The sequence below is a fragment of the Nelumbo lutea genome, chromosome 1, assembly GCF_056320005.1.
Source record: "Nelumbo lutea isolate HS-2025 chromosome 1, American lotus-T2T, whole genome shotgun sequence".
Classification (NCBI taxonomy): Eukaryota; Viridiplantae; Streptophyta; class Magnoliopsida; order Proteales; family Nelumbonaceae; genus Nelumbo; species Nelumbo lutea.
This window is the reverse complement of record NC_142684.1, coordinates 147,685,940-147,700,754: the sequence shown is the minus strand read 5'-3', so window position 1 is coordinate 147,700,754 and position 14,815 is coordinate 147,685,940. Positions and strand designations below refer to the sequence as shown.

Genomic DNA, 14,815 nt, shown 5'->3' with positions numbered 1-14,815 from the left:
GAGAAAAGTTTGAAACGTGCTCTACAAGGTAGCTGCTGGGCTCTGACAAATCTTATGCCCATGCAGTTACAAGAGGCGTCAGTCCTAAACCTTCAAATCTTCAATCACCCCTGCTATTCTGCGAGAAGACCAGAAAGGGTTAGTAAAACATGCTGAAGTTGGAAAGGCTAAACATGTGGGTCGGGATAAAATTCAAATCCGGAGTTGGGGGGCCCAGAACTCAAAAATCTGGGCCGTCTAAGTTGGGAGTGGGGAGTTATGGGCTTTATAGAGGAGGCCCTTATAAAAGAAAAGGGGCTGAAGTTTTCAATGGGCTGCAAACTTCAAGCCCATATAAGGTGGTTCAGGCGGATATAAGGAGCCCACTTCAGGGGCCCAACTTAAAGCGGCACGTGACTAAGGGTGCGCCTCTAATAGATGGTAATAACCATCTATTTTCTTCCTCTTCGAGCTCAGCAGACTGATTATCAGGGATTGCGACTTCTGCGCATGCTGGAGGTTCGAAGCAGTAGACTGCGACGACAAGGTTAAGGAAATCGTCGCCTGAAAAGCGCAACCCAAGGTGTGTGAGACGAAGTGATCCAGAGGTGAGAAGGAAGGACTTCCCTTAGTTTGAAGATCCTAGTGATTCAGAATCGGACGATTCAGTGAGTTTGGGTAGCATCGACCTAAGCAGATCGAAGGACATCTCTGAGGAAGATAGCTTCGGAACGGAAGTCTTATTTTTGGAGGAAGAGGGAGATGGTTCTCAATGCTTTGAGGGAGAACCGAAGTTTCTGAAGGATCGGCAGAAGGCTACTACGGAAGGGTCCCAGGTTCTGTCTTTACCCGCAAGGGAGGCCAGTCCGCTAGCCCAGGACGTACAGGTTTTTGGTTTGGAAGGGAAAGACTCCGAAATAGCCTGTAATGTATCGCCTGAAGCCAGACAGCAGTGGAAGCCCAACTCAATTGCGGAAGGTGGCAAGGTGCTGATTTCCTATGAAAATTCTTCTATGCAGTTCAGACCATGGGAAACGGGGTTATACTTGCTTTCCTATGCCAGTCTCACTCTCTTGGAAGAAGCTCATCTGGTCCCTAACAATGCAGGTATTTTTGTTCTTTCAGATTTAGTTGTTGAAACAGATACTCCAGCATCCCGAGAGGATTTATTAGGCAGAAAGGAAAGCAGAGAGATGATTATCGGTGAAGGTGAGAGGAGTGAGGGAGTGTTGGAGGTTAAGAGAAAGCGGGAGGAAGAGTTAGAAAGAATATGGGAGCAGATCTGTGCATTATTGGAAGATTATAAAGCAAAGGAGGAGGGGTTAGAAGGCGGGGAACATGAAGCAAACCCTCAGATTATGGAGTGCTACAGAAGCCCTAGGTTGGGGGGGAGGTGGCCCAAGTGGATGGAATAAGTGGGCCAGCTAAAAAGATAGAAGGGACTGTCCAAAGGAAAAAGAAAAAGAGATCAGAAGTGGGGAGATTAATCTCGGATATTGAGGGTGATATCGAGTTTAGTGGAAGGGGAGAGAGAAGGAAGGGCTCTGTGTAAGACAGAACCAGTTTAGATAGGGGTGTCAGAAAGGAGTTTTATAATGAAAATCTTTAGTTGGAATATGAGAGGGTTGGGGAGTGCAAGAAAAAGAAGGGCAATTAAAGACCTGCTTAGTAGAGAGAAACCTGACATTGTCATGTTATAAGAAACCAAGTTGGCAGATTTGGATAGAAGATGGGTCAGAAGTGTGTGGAAATCAAGAGGAGTCTGCTGGACTTTAGCTCCTTCTTGGGGAGCCTCGGGAGGGATAGCTACATTGTGGAGGGAGGATGTTGTAGAATCAGTGGAAGAACTTATAGGCAGATTCTCCATGTCTTTAAAATTAAAAAATGTGGAAGATGGATTCACTTGGGTGTTAACTAATGTTTATGGGCCAAATAGTTATAGAGAAAGGAAAGAAATGTGGGAGGAGTTGTATGGAATACAAGGCTTGTGGGACAGTCTGTGGTGCCGGGGGGGGGATTTCAATGTAATCAGGTTTTGTAAAGAATCAAATAATCCCCAAAGAACGATTACTACAAGCATGAGAAATTTTAATGAGTTAATTAACACATGTGGTTTAAAGGTATTACCCCTCCTACAAGCTAATTTTACATGGTCTAATTTCCAAGAAAACCCCTTGTGCTTCAAACTTGATAGGTTCCTTTTTTAATGTAGAGTGGGAGGTTCATTGGGGGAATTTGGTGGCTAGATCTCTTCCTAGAGTTACGTGTGATCACTGCCCTATCCTATTAGGTCAAGAAACTCTAGGCTTTGGACCTTGACCCTTTAGATTCGAGAATATGTGGCTGACTCATCCGGATTTTGTACTACTGGTAGGTGAATGGTGGAATGAAGAGTTGGGAGGGGTAAAGTGAAAGGTGTAAGGTTCCACAAAAAGTTGAAGAGATTGAGAGCCATGATTAAAGAGTGGAATCGGGAGCAGTTTGGAAGGATAGAGGATCAAAAGAATAATCTGTTGTCCAGGATTGAGGATCTAGACTCCAAAGAATCTCAACGAATCATGAATGAGCAAGAAAGGAATTTGAGAAGAAGCTTAGAAAAGGAATTGGAAGAAGTTCTTAGGGAGGAGATTTCCTGGAGGCAAAAGCAGGCGTAAATGGATCAAAGAAGGGGATGGCAATACAAAATTTTTCCATGCATTGGCTAATGGGAGGAGAAGAAAAAACTATGTGACCAAATTAGAAGTGGATGGAGAGGAAGTAACAAACGAAGATGAGATAGCCAAAGTGTTGGTGGATCACTTTAAATCAATTGTAGGGAAGCCATTGAATAATAGACCTAGGCTGGAAGGACTAGATTGGCCTAGATTGTTTGAAGATCAAGCAATCTGGTTGGAGAGGAGCTTTGAAGAGGAGGAAATTAGGCAAGCAATTTTTTCTATGGACAGATCCAAAGCTCCTGGGCCAGATGGATTCACCATGGCTTCTTATCAAGACTGTTGGAATGCGGTAAGAGAAGATCTTTGTGCTGTGCTTAAGGAATTTGAGGACAACAACAAAGTAAGACCGGGAGTCAATGCTACTTTCATAGCTCTAATCCCAAAGAAGAAAGAAGCAAAAAATCCTAAAGATTTTAGGCTGATCAACTTGTGGACTAGCATTTACAAAATCCTAGCTAAAGTGTTATCTTTGAGGATTAAAGTAGTGCTACCCTCCATCGTCAGTCAAGTCCAAGGAGAATTCGTGCAAGGAAGACAAATAACAGATCAGATCCTAATAGCTAATGAGTGTGGAGGATATGAGAAAGTCTGTAAGTCAAGGTTTTGTTTGCAAGTTGGATTTAGAAAAGGCCTATGATTTGGTAGAATGGAGTTTTTTATTAGAGGTCCTAGGGTGTTGTGGGTTTGGAGCTAGATGGTGTAATTGGATAAAGGGTTGCATAAGTTCTTGCCATTTTTCGGTCTTGGTTAATGGGGTAGTGAAGGATTTCTTCCCAGCTGTTAGAGGGTTAAGGCAAGGTGACCCCCTTTCCCCTTTCCTTTTCACCCTAGTTGTAGATGTGTTCAGCAGGTTGATTTCTAAGGCAGACTTGGAAGGAGTAGTGAGAGGTTGGAAGATAGGAAGAAATGGAATCAAGGTGACCCACTTACAATTTGCTGATGACCTAATAATTTTTTGTGAAGGGGGCGATAGGGGAACAACCAGGAATCTTAAGTCTCTGATAAAACACTTTGAGAGAGTTTCAAATCTGAAAATAAACTTGGATAAGAGTTGTGTGGTGGGTGTGAATTTGGATGAGAGGGCTATTGAGTTTGTGGCTGAGTGTCTAGGTTGTCCCATATCCTCTTGGCCCTTACAGTATTTAGGTCTCCTGCTAGAAGCAAACCCTAAGGAGAGTAGCTTTTGGGCCCCGGTTCTAGAAAAGTTTGAGAAAAGGTTAGCTCGTGGAAAAGGAACTATATTTCATTAGGGGGTAGAGTAACATTGTTGAAAGCTTCCTTGGCAAACCTGTCGGTATACTACTTCTCTGTGTTTAGGATTCCCGTTAGGGAGGCCAAGAAGTTGGAGAGATTAATGAGAAATTTTCTTTGGGAGCCAAGGGAGGATAAAAATGATCATTTAATAAACTGGGGAATAGTATGTAGGAGGAAAGAGGAGGGTGGGCTGGGTTTAGGAAATTTAATTTTGAAGAATAAAGCTCTTTTAGGTAAATGGTTGTGGAGGTGGCCCTTAGAACATGAGGGATTGTGGCATGAGGTGATAGAGAGTATGCATGGCAGTTCGGGAAATGGATGGGATGTTGGTGTATCGCGTTGAGCCATGTTGGCAACTCCTTGGAAAGCAATTTAGAGTATCCTTTCTTTTTTCCTGAACTTTATCAGGTATGATGTCAATTCTGGTTCTTCTGTTTTATTTTGGGAAGACATTTGGCTGGGCAATTCTGCCCTTAAGGACAGTTTCCCTTCTCTTTATTCCCTGTCTTGTCACAAGAATAAAGCAATTTCACACTTTCTTCAAACTTCTGCTTCTCCATCCTCTCTGAATTGGGACTTTGGGTTTCGTTGGGGCCTGAGGGATCATGAGCTTGCTTGTGTTTCAGACCTCTTGTCACTACTTGGAAGTGTCTGTATGGACCCTCTTAGATCTGATGTAAGAATTTGGTCCCCTAATCCAAAAGGTTACTTCACCTGTGCCTCCTTTTTTAAGTCTCTTTGCTCTTCCTTGGGACAGTTGGATTTTCCAGCTAAGGAGATTTGGTCTAGACCTGTACCTCCTAAAATAATAATTTTCTGTTGGGAGGTATTCTATAGGAAAATCAACACTTCAGACCTACTGCAGAAGAGAAGGCCTTCCACGTGCTTGTCTCCTAACTGGTGTGTACTTTGCAGGGCTAATGGTGAGGATTGCTCTCACTTACTTTTAACCTGTTCCTTTTCTGTTGCTATTTGGAGCTGGATTTTTGCCTTGTTTGGGTGCAGGTGGAACTTGGCTACATCTGTAGGTCAGCTTTTTGACCCCTCCTTTGTGTGGCCCACAAAGATTGGTAAACAATGTGGAGATGCATTAGAGCTGCAGCTCTACAGACAATTTGGGAAGAAAGAAATGCGAGGATTTTCCAAGAGAATGAGAGAAATATTCAGAATGTAAAGGACTGCATTTTGACCAGGACAATCCATTGGCTCAGATCCTTGGAATCCTTTAAAATATTCTCATTTGATGACATATGGAGGAATTGGAGAGTTGTGGCTAGTAGTAGTACAAGGAAGAGCAGGATACCAGCAGTATGGGTGCTGAGAGATAAAGACAGAAATATCTTAGCTTTATTCTCTGGCTCTGTGGGTATAGGAGACTCTATTAGAGCTGAGCTTCTAGCGGCGGTACAAGGTATTCAGATTGCAGATCAGTTAGGAGTTCAGAATTTGCTTACTGAAGGAGATTCCAAAGTTGTTGTGGGTCGGTTAAAGAATTCAGATTCAGTTATTTGGTGCTACAGTGACATTATGAGAAAAGTTAAGTGATATTCAAGGAACATGATTGTCAATTCTCAGTGGGTTGGTAGAACAGCTAATGCCATAGCGGATGGGTTAGCTAAGCAAGGGGTATCAAGGGAACGTCTATTCTGGACAGCTCTGTAATCTTTTTTTCTGAGCTCAATGTAATACTTTGTTGTTGGTAAGGAGAGGCACCAGCTCGTGCCTCTTGTATCATCATCTTAATATGTCTGAATAGATTGCCATTCATTTATCAAAAAAAAATTGTGAACATAACAGTATTGTCAATTGTCATCACTCTTTTCAATCAATAAGTACAATTTACAGTTTTTTGATAAAAAATCATCACCATCAAGTCTTTCCCAACTATTTAGGGTCATCTACATATCGATCCTGTTCTGCCATTATATTCTATACAGAGCTATATCCATTGTTAGACTATGGGCCCTTAAATCATTTCTCACTACTTTCACTCCCTATCCCTTTTGGTCTACCCCTATCTCTTCTAGCCCCTTCAACTTGTAAGAAATCACTTCTTATTGGCGCTGTAGATGGTCTTCTTTGCATGTGTCCAAACCATCTTGGGGGCTGTTTGATAACAGCTGAAGTTGCTGAACTGAAAGACTTATTGCTTTGTCTTTTAGTTGTTAAATTAATTAAATAATAAAATTCTCAAGGATATAGTGATCTACCCAACTTCAGCTTCAGCTATTAAAGAGACCACGACCTCCTTAAAATCTAATTTGCTAAAAGACAAAGCAATAAGCTTTTCAGTTCAGCATATTCAGCTGTTATCAAATGGCCCCTTAGTCTACTTTCCTTCATTTTATCACCTATCTACTTCTAGGTTGCTTCAAATAAGTTCATTTCTAATTCTATCTTTTAGTTTTCCCATTCACTTCTGGGCTGCCCAACAATTTACTCCATACAACATTGCTGGCCTTGTAACCATTTTATAAAATTTTCCTTTTAGCTAGAGCAGTATTCTCCTATCACATAAGGCTTTGGATTTACCCCTTTATTTTTCCCATCCTGCTTTAATTCTATGTGCAATGTCCTCCTTAATCCTTCCCTTGTTGTGAATTATCAAGCCAAGGTAGCAAGAGGTTACATTGAGATATCTCTTGGTCTCCAATCCTAAGTTTGCCCTATTTTAATTCCTATTATTGTTAATTTTATATTGCCTTCTCATAGATATCCTTAATTTAGTTGATATACCTATTTGCCACTCCTTTATTTACCAAAACTAACTATAATAGTCTAGGGCTTTACATATGCTTTCTCTAGATCAATGAATACCATATGGATGTCTCTTTTGTTCTTCTTTTTTTGGTAATGGTACTTTAATGATTATAGAAAAGAATGGGCAATATTTGCAAAGATGCCAAGCATCCCCATCATAGGCCACCTAAAGTCACCTGCCCCCTTTTCTTGATATCTGTGTTATTGTGTACAAGGTTTTTAAAACCGAACCAGACAACACACCGTTCAGGGGTCCGGTTCTCGGGTCGAATGGTCGGCCTGTTCTGACAAAAAAACAAAAAAAATAAAAAAAGGCCAAAAATTGTTTTCTGGGTTGATAAATTGAATGGTTTGATCGCCTAGGTCAGTGGTTTGTTGACCAAATCAATTGTTTTTGGCCAAAATACGGTTTTGGGGTGAAACGGAACCGGTTCTCGGTTTTTCCAGTCTGGTCTGGTCCAGTTTTGAAAACATTGATTGTGTATCCAATTATAGATGATAACTAGGTCCCTTGATAGCATTCTTAATTCTCTCATAATGCTTCTATACTACCATGGAACTACTCCCTTGTTTGTGGGCCATGTAATTGCCACTTTGGAATCATCTTCCCAAATCAAATTACTATAGTTAGAAGATCTTGTTAGTTGCAAACCTTTCTATAAATCATCTTAATAAAAAAATTGCTTCCCTGGTTGGTCTCTATGGCATAAAACTAAATTGGTTTTCTGATATGCCTGTTTCATGTTGTAACCTTTGCTCAATTAGTCTCTCCCAAATATTCATAGTATAACTCAGTGATTTAAAAGGTGTACAAGTAGAGCACATTTTAAGGCATGTGCCTTAACGGGTGCTTGTATGGGCTTCCCTCAATTGGTACAAAGGTGGTTCATAGAATTAACAATGCAAGATGTTTAACATCACATTAGCTATTGGAAAAGAAATAGAGATTGAAAGTTTCACATACTTAAACTGTTGAGTGAATGAATGCTTGAATACGTTTTACATGTTATGTTTGTTTTTCTTTTTACATCTTCACTTTGAATATGTTTTATGTCATGCTTGTGCATCTTAATTTGATCTAATAGTCTTTTTAAAACATTTAGTTTAAAATTAAGTATGAATTTTTAATTAATAATATTTTTTATATTTTTTGATTTATTTGAAAATTTTGCAATTTATTGTATTATTTTGCACATTTTTTGAAAATTTTAAAAAATTTGCTCCTTGCTTCAAAAAGGTGTGCACCTTGCCTTATGCCTTGTACCTTGGGTGAAAAAGGCCTTTTTTTTGCGCCTTGTGCTTTTAAACACTGGTATAGCTCATGAGATTAATCCCATGGCAACTATTGCAACTTTGTATATTATCATTGTTTTTATATATAAGAACCACAGTACTCTTTTTTTTTTTTTTAAATAACAGTATTTCGTTAAATAAAACCAAGCTACCCTCAAATGGGTAATGGAATTCATAGTCCTCTTTCTCCATTCATTTGGCATATTCTTGTTTTTATTCTGTTATCAAATAGTTAGCTATAATAAGTCCTCTTCTATACCTTTCCAAACTTTTGTTGGGATATGTGAGGTCCTCATGTTTTTCCTTCGTTTATCATTTATAAATCCTCATTCACTTTAGAAATTCTAACTTTATGATGGTACATTTTAACTTAAGTAATATAAGAATTATTGCTCCCTTCCCTGCTCTATATATTCTTTGTCTAGTAATTTCTCAAAATAGCTTTCCATCTTTCTTTGATTTTCTCATCTTTTATCAAGACTCATTGATCTTCCTCTTCAATGCATGTAACATGATTTACATATTTTCTTTTTTATCTCATATTTGTGAGTTTATAAATTTCATTTCCTCCCTCTTTAGTGTCTACTTTATGATAGAGTTCTTGTATGCCTTAATTTAGCTTTAGTCAATTTTGTTTTAACTTACCTTTTTGTGTTTTTATATTTTCCAGGTTTTATACATTGTTATCCTTTTGCTAATCTTTATGAACATGTTTGTTTGCTTTGACTATGTTTTCAATTTCTTCATTCCACCACCAAGGTGGTTTGGTACTTTGCCATGATCCTTTAGACTCTTCTAAAACGCTTTTGCTACTTTTTTATACCATTAACCATTTCAAGTCGCATAGCAATATTTCCAAATAAAAAGAAATTTTTGGAATATGCTGTATTAGTATTATGTATGTATCATGTAGATGGTGTGCCAATATACACTATAACCCACCTTGTTTTAGTGTTTTCCCATAATAATATTGACAATTAAATTTATAGTGCTTTAAATGTAAAATTTATTTAAAAAGAAGTAGCTATTTTGAACATGTGCAAGGGCTTTTATTAATGTTATAAAAGTATACAATATATATTTAAAAATCTATAGCAGCTTCATATACTTCACAAATACTTACCTTGGAGCAACCTGGTGTTGCTCCTCCAATCCCAAGATACCGGAAAGACTAGTCTAAGGGATATCCACCACATTCTGGGTACTGCCTGTTTATTCCATGAGGTGCAGAGTTCCATAGTATTGGCAGATTGAGGCAACCAAGAAAAACTGCTCCCAATCTGTGAGCTAGCTGTCTTGCCTCTCAAATCTGCTACCTGAATGACCATGGTTCAACCATTTTGCCTTTTAGCCAAGCAATTGTAGTCTTTGAGTCCCCCTCTACCACCAAATTACTAAAGGCAGAAGTTGCTAGCTTCAGGCCTTGCAGAGCAGCATGCAGTTATGCTCTTATTGAATTTCCGTCACTTACCAATCCTGAAAAAAACCAGCAGATAGTCTCCTTCCTACCCTCTGAAACACCACCTATACCTGAAGCCCTGGGATTCCCAAGACTGCATCCACCAAAGTTGTTAGTCTCAGGCCTTATGGAGCAGCATGCATTTCCTAAAGCCAGAAGTGAAACATGAAAATGCCAGATAGTTAGGTCCATATCCAGTCCACCCCTCCCAAGGATCCCAGATAGCCAGGACCAACATTGAGTAGGTCCTTTATCTTTATATAGGGTTTATGTGTGTTTGAAAAAGCTTTTTTAATCAGGCAAAGTAGGGGACTTACCTACATGGCCCCACCTAATTCTGTCACATTGAGATAAAAGAAAAAAGCAGTATTTTTCTTGGGTTTATAGAACAACTTGGTAGTAAGACAGAACTCAGCTGTGTTCAATCTGGTCAGAACTCAGCAGATCTTTCTCCGCTTTTATGGTGATCATTAAAAGAGTTTACCATTATTAATTTGAATGATTCAATAGAATCTTTTCAAAGTATACTACTAATTTATTCTGTTTTTTCTTGTGAAGGTGCTATTGAGCTTTCAATATTAGCAGAATATTATGGAAGAGAAATTGCAGCATTTGACATCCAAACCACCCGATGTGATTTGTATGGTCAGGTCAGAATTAGCTACTTGCTTCAGTCTATGTTTCTAGTTCTCATAAGCTGTATCCTTATCATCTTTTGTGCATATTGGAACAGGAACTGAAGTATGCGGAGAGGGTTATGCTGATTTATGATGGGCTCCATTATGATGCCTTGGCTGTATGTTGCTTCTTTAGTTTCATATTCTGCTAATTATCTCTTAGAGGAACTCTAGTAAGAATAGGAAGAATCTTCTCTGCTTGTGCCTTGGACATGGCAAACTTGCATCAGTATTAGGGATTCACCATTTGATGGTTTCCATCTGGGATATTTCTTTAAACTCAAGAATTAATCTAATTGGCTGATTTTATTGATTGGTTTTTCTATAATAAAAATTAGCAAGCAAATTTCAAAAGATTTGATATGTCAAGTAGATTGTTACTTACATCTGATTTGGCCCATCTGTTACATAGTTCTCCTCTAGGGCCTATTTGGGAGGACTTAACTTTGCTTTAGCTGCTTTGGCTCAGCCATTTTGAAGAAGCTACTGGAAGAGGCTTGTGTGGAAAGCTGTCTAAATGACTGCATGATGACCAAATTTAGCACTCTGGATTTTTTAGCAAACACTTTTTTTCTGGGTAAGCCCTACCTCAAAATGCCATTAGCCAGTGTGAAAGCCATTCCGAACAGGCTCTTGGTGGGAATCATCACATGGTGATTCTCAGCCACATATGATGTTTGGTTGTTTACAGAAGGACCTGGAGTTAAAATTTTTCCCTGCTTTTATTCCTTATTCTACACCAATAATCTCTTCATTATATCCTGCATGTGGCTATTTCAAACTTCTCTTTCTCTGTCTTTCTTTAAAGAATGCAAATATTTGTTGTGGTAATAAGTGAAAGAAACTTTTATCTAAGATGAAAAAGAGATATGGCTGGTTAAAGGTGATGAGATGACATCTCACAATAAGCTACTAGCAAATCCCCTAAGAGAACCGAAATGAAATACATCCACAACTGCACAAGGAAGAACAGGCATCACCTAAAAACATAGCTAAAATATTGCAAGAACAGACTATCCAGATCAAGGGTAGACTAGAAATTAAATCTTAAATGCTCTTTAGAAGCCTCTGCAAATTCTAGCAAAACTAAAATCTAGTCCACAGTTACACTACCAATGTCAGTACAAATCCTTTTATCCTCTTTTCTCTTTGCATTAAATGAACTTTTTTCTATCTTTTCAAATTTCTCAACAAATAGCAAAAGAAATATTACTCCAAAAAATTTTTGCTTCTTACTTCCATTAAAATTGGCCTATTAAAAAAATCCCTTAGGGCTGTTCGGTTGAATTAGTTGAACCTTGAATAATAAGAAGATATCCCAAATGAAGGCTTCCATATGGATGAACAAGTTCCTAACATCCTCTTCATAACATGTAGCATAAACCGGTTATCTTGCAGCTTCTCTTCTTCAATTAAGAATATTATCAATGCTACCGCTGGCCATGCAAATTCTTCCTCCCTTGGGGGAGTAGGATTTCTCTAAAATTCTTAAGTCTTTAACATCCAAATATATTTAGATACCTTATACCTTAAAAGGTGGTGGGATGAAGCAATTAATTATATTCTGGTTTCTTGAGAACAGTTTTTCCATTCCATTTCCCTCCTAAACTTTGTATACAATTTTATCCTTAATGAAGAAAGTACATTAAATTCTTTTTCCGTTTGTTTTTAGCTGAACTGTAATTGAATGTCCCAAAGTTTTGTATTGCATTATTCCATTCCATTTCCCTCCTAAACTTTGTATACAATTTTGTCCTTGATGAAGAGAGTACATTAAATTCTTTTTCCATTTGCTTTTAGTTGAACTGTAATTGATTTTCCTAATGTTTTGTATTACAATTTACCATAATGTTCTTAAATTCTATTATTTTGTGACATCTATCTCTCCTCACTCTCTTCTGTTTTTTGTAACCTTTTTGTTTACTTTCTATTAGTGGACATTTTTGACTTAATGGATCATTTTCAAGAAAAAAGGTTATAGGCTCTTTTAGTGACACCTAGCCTGCATATTATGTATTAACAGATGTCTCCTTTTAATGGAGCTCCAGAGGAGTTCGACCAAACAATATTTACTGTACAGAGGGATAGGACCATTGGTCCAATTGAGGAGCTTGCACTTGATTTTGTTAAGGATCAGCAAAGGTAACCTCCTGTTCTTTGACGTCTCATTTGTTTATTGGAGTGGATCTTCATAGTTCATACAACCCATCATTGAAGTTTTATGGGAATCTTCATAGTTCATAGTTCATACTTCATACAGTCCATCATTGAAGTTGCACCACTAGGTGGAGCTGTTTTTAGTGACAAGAGTAGGCTTGTTTATTTAGCTCATCCAGTCCATCATTGAAGATCTCTGTATATATTAAAAAGGGAAGCATCTCAGTAAGGACCGGTCACCAGTTAAGAGAAGGAAATGAAGTTGCAAATCTTATAGCAAATAGATACAGAGAAGTGAGAAGAGACCTTGAGATCAATTAAGCAAAGCTGCCCAGGCCTTAATCAATGTATTTTAGATCCTAGAGGACCTATGGGGTTATGCTACTTTTTTGCTTAATTTATGCCTTTTCCTTGTATTGCCCAAAAAAGCCCATTTAAGTTTTTTAGTTGGGCTACTTAAGCGTGGTCTGATTCTTGATTTGAATTAAGCACAATTGTTTAGCACAAGATAGATACATCAATACTTACAGTAGTGGTGTGGTGTTCCAATCTGTAGTATACTCGCAAGATCACCAAGGTCTTATATGCCCAATGTTGGTCCCACTATCTGTCTTGGGAGGGGTAGACTGAATACTGTCCTAACCATTTGGAAATTTTTTTTTGGTATAAAATAGCTGCTCTCAGTTAGTTTTACAGGAAAAATGCCAAAGTGTTCTTTATATGATAAATAATTAGCTACTTTCCTAGTTAGTTTTGCAGGAAAAAAATAACTACCATTCAGAAGAGAGCTTTTGGAATCAAGAACATCAACTTTTATCAATTGAAAGTTACTTTTTCCAATAAAAAAATCCTGTTAAGTAAGTCCAAACCAATTTGTTAAGCAACCAAGGCCTTTAGGATTTTTCTTGAGAAAAATTTAAAAATTTCTCTCATTCTTTCGCACTTTAAGGACAACAAAATATAAACATAAGGTGTTGGGCACCATGAGATCATATCATATGGCAACGTAAGATTTGAAGAATGTTGTGAACCAATTGATCGCCTTATAATCGGAACAAGGATTGGATGATGCTGATGGTAATGATGATGTGTGCCAATCGATAATCAACTTCGATTACCTTATGAATAATGTTGATTTGACTTCATATTTGCTCATCAGGAAGAGGAGTTACACAGACACAGCCAACTTCACATTACGTTGTGGGGTGTGTCAAATTGGTGTCATTGGCCAGAAGGTTGTCTCTCTCTCTCTCTCACACACACACACACACACAAGCACACACTCCCCTCCCCCCCGAATTTCTTCTCTGATCTTGTCATCGAATGTTTATACTTCCATATTGAAATATGTAGGAAGCTATTGAACATGCAAAGGCAACTGGACATGCTAACTTTCAAGAGTATAGATAGAAGGGAGCTGAGAGGGAAGAAGAAAAGGAAAATGGAAAATCAATCTTAGTGAGCTTCTCTACACATTTATTTGATTGATTTTTGTGAGGCTCATTCTAACACATCTCATTGGGTTGTTGGGTTGGAAATAATAAGGTAGTTTAATTTATGTGGGAACTGTTGTAGAATGATTTGTATGCTTTATATTGTTAAGCAAATAGAAGAATTTTCTGGTTATGTTTAAGGATTTATTTTGGGGTAAAAGTTTACAATAGAGATAGGTAAATATGTAAGTTTACTAGCAACGATTTTCTGATATACTGTCACTGATGGTTGATCTCAGCAAATGGTTAGGTTTCTGACTTTCTGTTCTTCCTCTGCCCTCTTTGAGGAGCCATTTCTTCAGGCCAATTGCATGTCTAGTACATATGTTACTACTTTTACCTGTCTGTTTGGTCTTCTCTCACTTCTAGAGCATTCCATTTGCACCACTGGATCATTCATTATGTAGTCATTGATTTTCTTTGCCAGAACATTGCTGTATGATGGGTCTGGGCTTTCTTTCCCCCATTTCTGCTTCAGCAAGAGCTTCAAGGATATTCTGGTTCATATTTTTCGTAAATAAATAAGAATTACAAAGAGTAGGCGTCTTGGATTTGGAGGCCAAACAATATTCAAAAGTTTGCCTACCTTAGAAATGAGCATGTTCAGATGATTTAATCACATCATATAACATGCTTATCCTTACAAGGCTTCAGGCTGATTGCTTATGGTACCTGTTTGATGGTGGTCCTGCCCTTAAATTTATGTGGAGGCAATTATTGAATTCCCAAGTCTCAGAAGTCAGAACCAAGATATTTCTATCATGAATGGAGAAAAAGTTGGATTAATCTGATTTAGAAAACTAGTGTTTATAAGATTTAAGAGTGAAATGCATTCGTGATTCGTCTGGCCAGCACTTGCTTTAATGGATTAGGTTCTCAAGTACCAAAAAAAATGGATTAGGTTCTCAAGTACCCAAAAAAAAAAATGGATTAGGTTCTGCCGATTAGACTAAGATTGATGTCTTCCGTAAAGGATGGGATTTGGCTAGGTAGGTGCTCTCACCAACTTCCTCCCCAAGAAATTAA

At 38.1% G+C, this 14,815-nt stretch overlaps 1 protein-coding gene across 3 annotated transcripts in view; it reads left to right on the top strand.

Annotated features, from left to right (window-relative positions):
* LOC148878242 (OTU-like cysteine protease family protein) overlaps positions 1-14,057 on the top strand; it is a 47,985-nt gene extending 33,928 nt beyond the window's left edge. For all 3 annotated transcript variants that reach the window (XM_088951410.1, XM_088951411.1, XM_088951412.1), the window contains 5 exons: positions 10,021-10,112; positions 10,196-10,258; positions 12,163-12,281; positions 13,456-13,531; positions 13,650-14,057. In XM_088951410.1, the coding sequence (XP_088807536.1) occupies positions 10,021-10,112; positions 10,196-10,258; positions 12,163-12,281; positions 13,456-13,531; positions 13,650-13,706 (407 nt within the window). In that variant the 3' untranslated portion in view covers positions 13,707-14,057. The remainder of the gene's footprint in view (positions 1-10,020; positions 10,113-10,195; positions 10,259-12,162; positions 12,282-13,455; positions 13,532-13,649) is intronic.
* Positions 14,058-14,815: the final 758 nt, after the last annotated feature.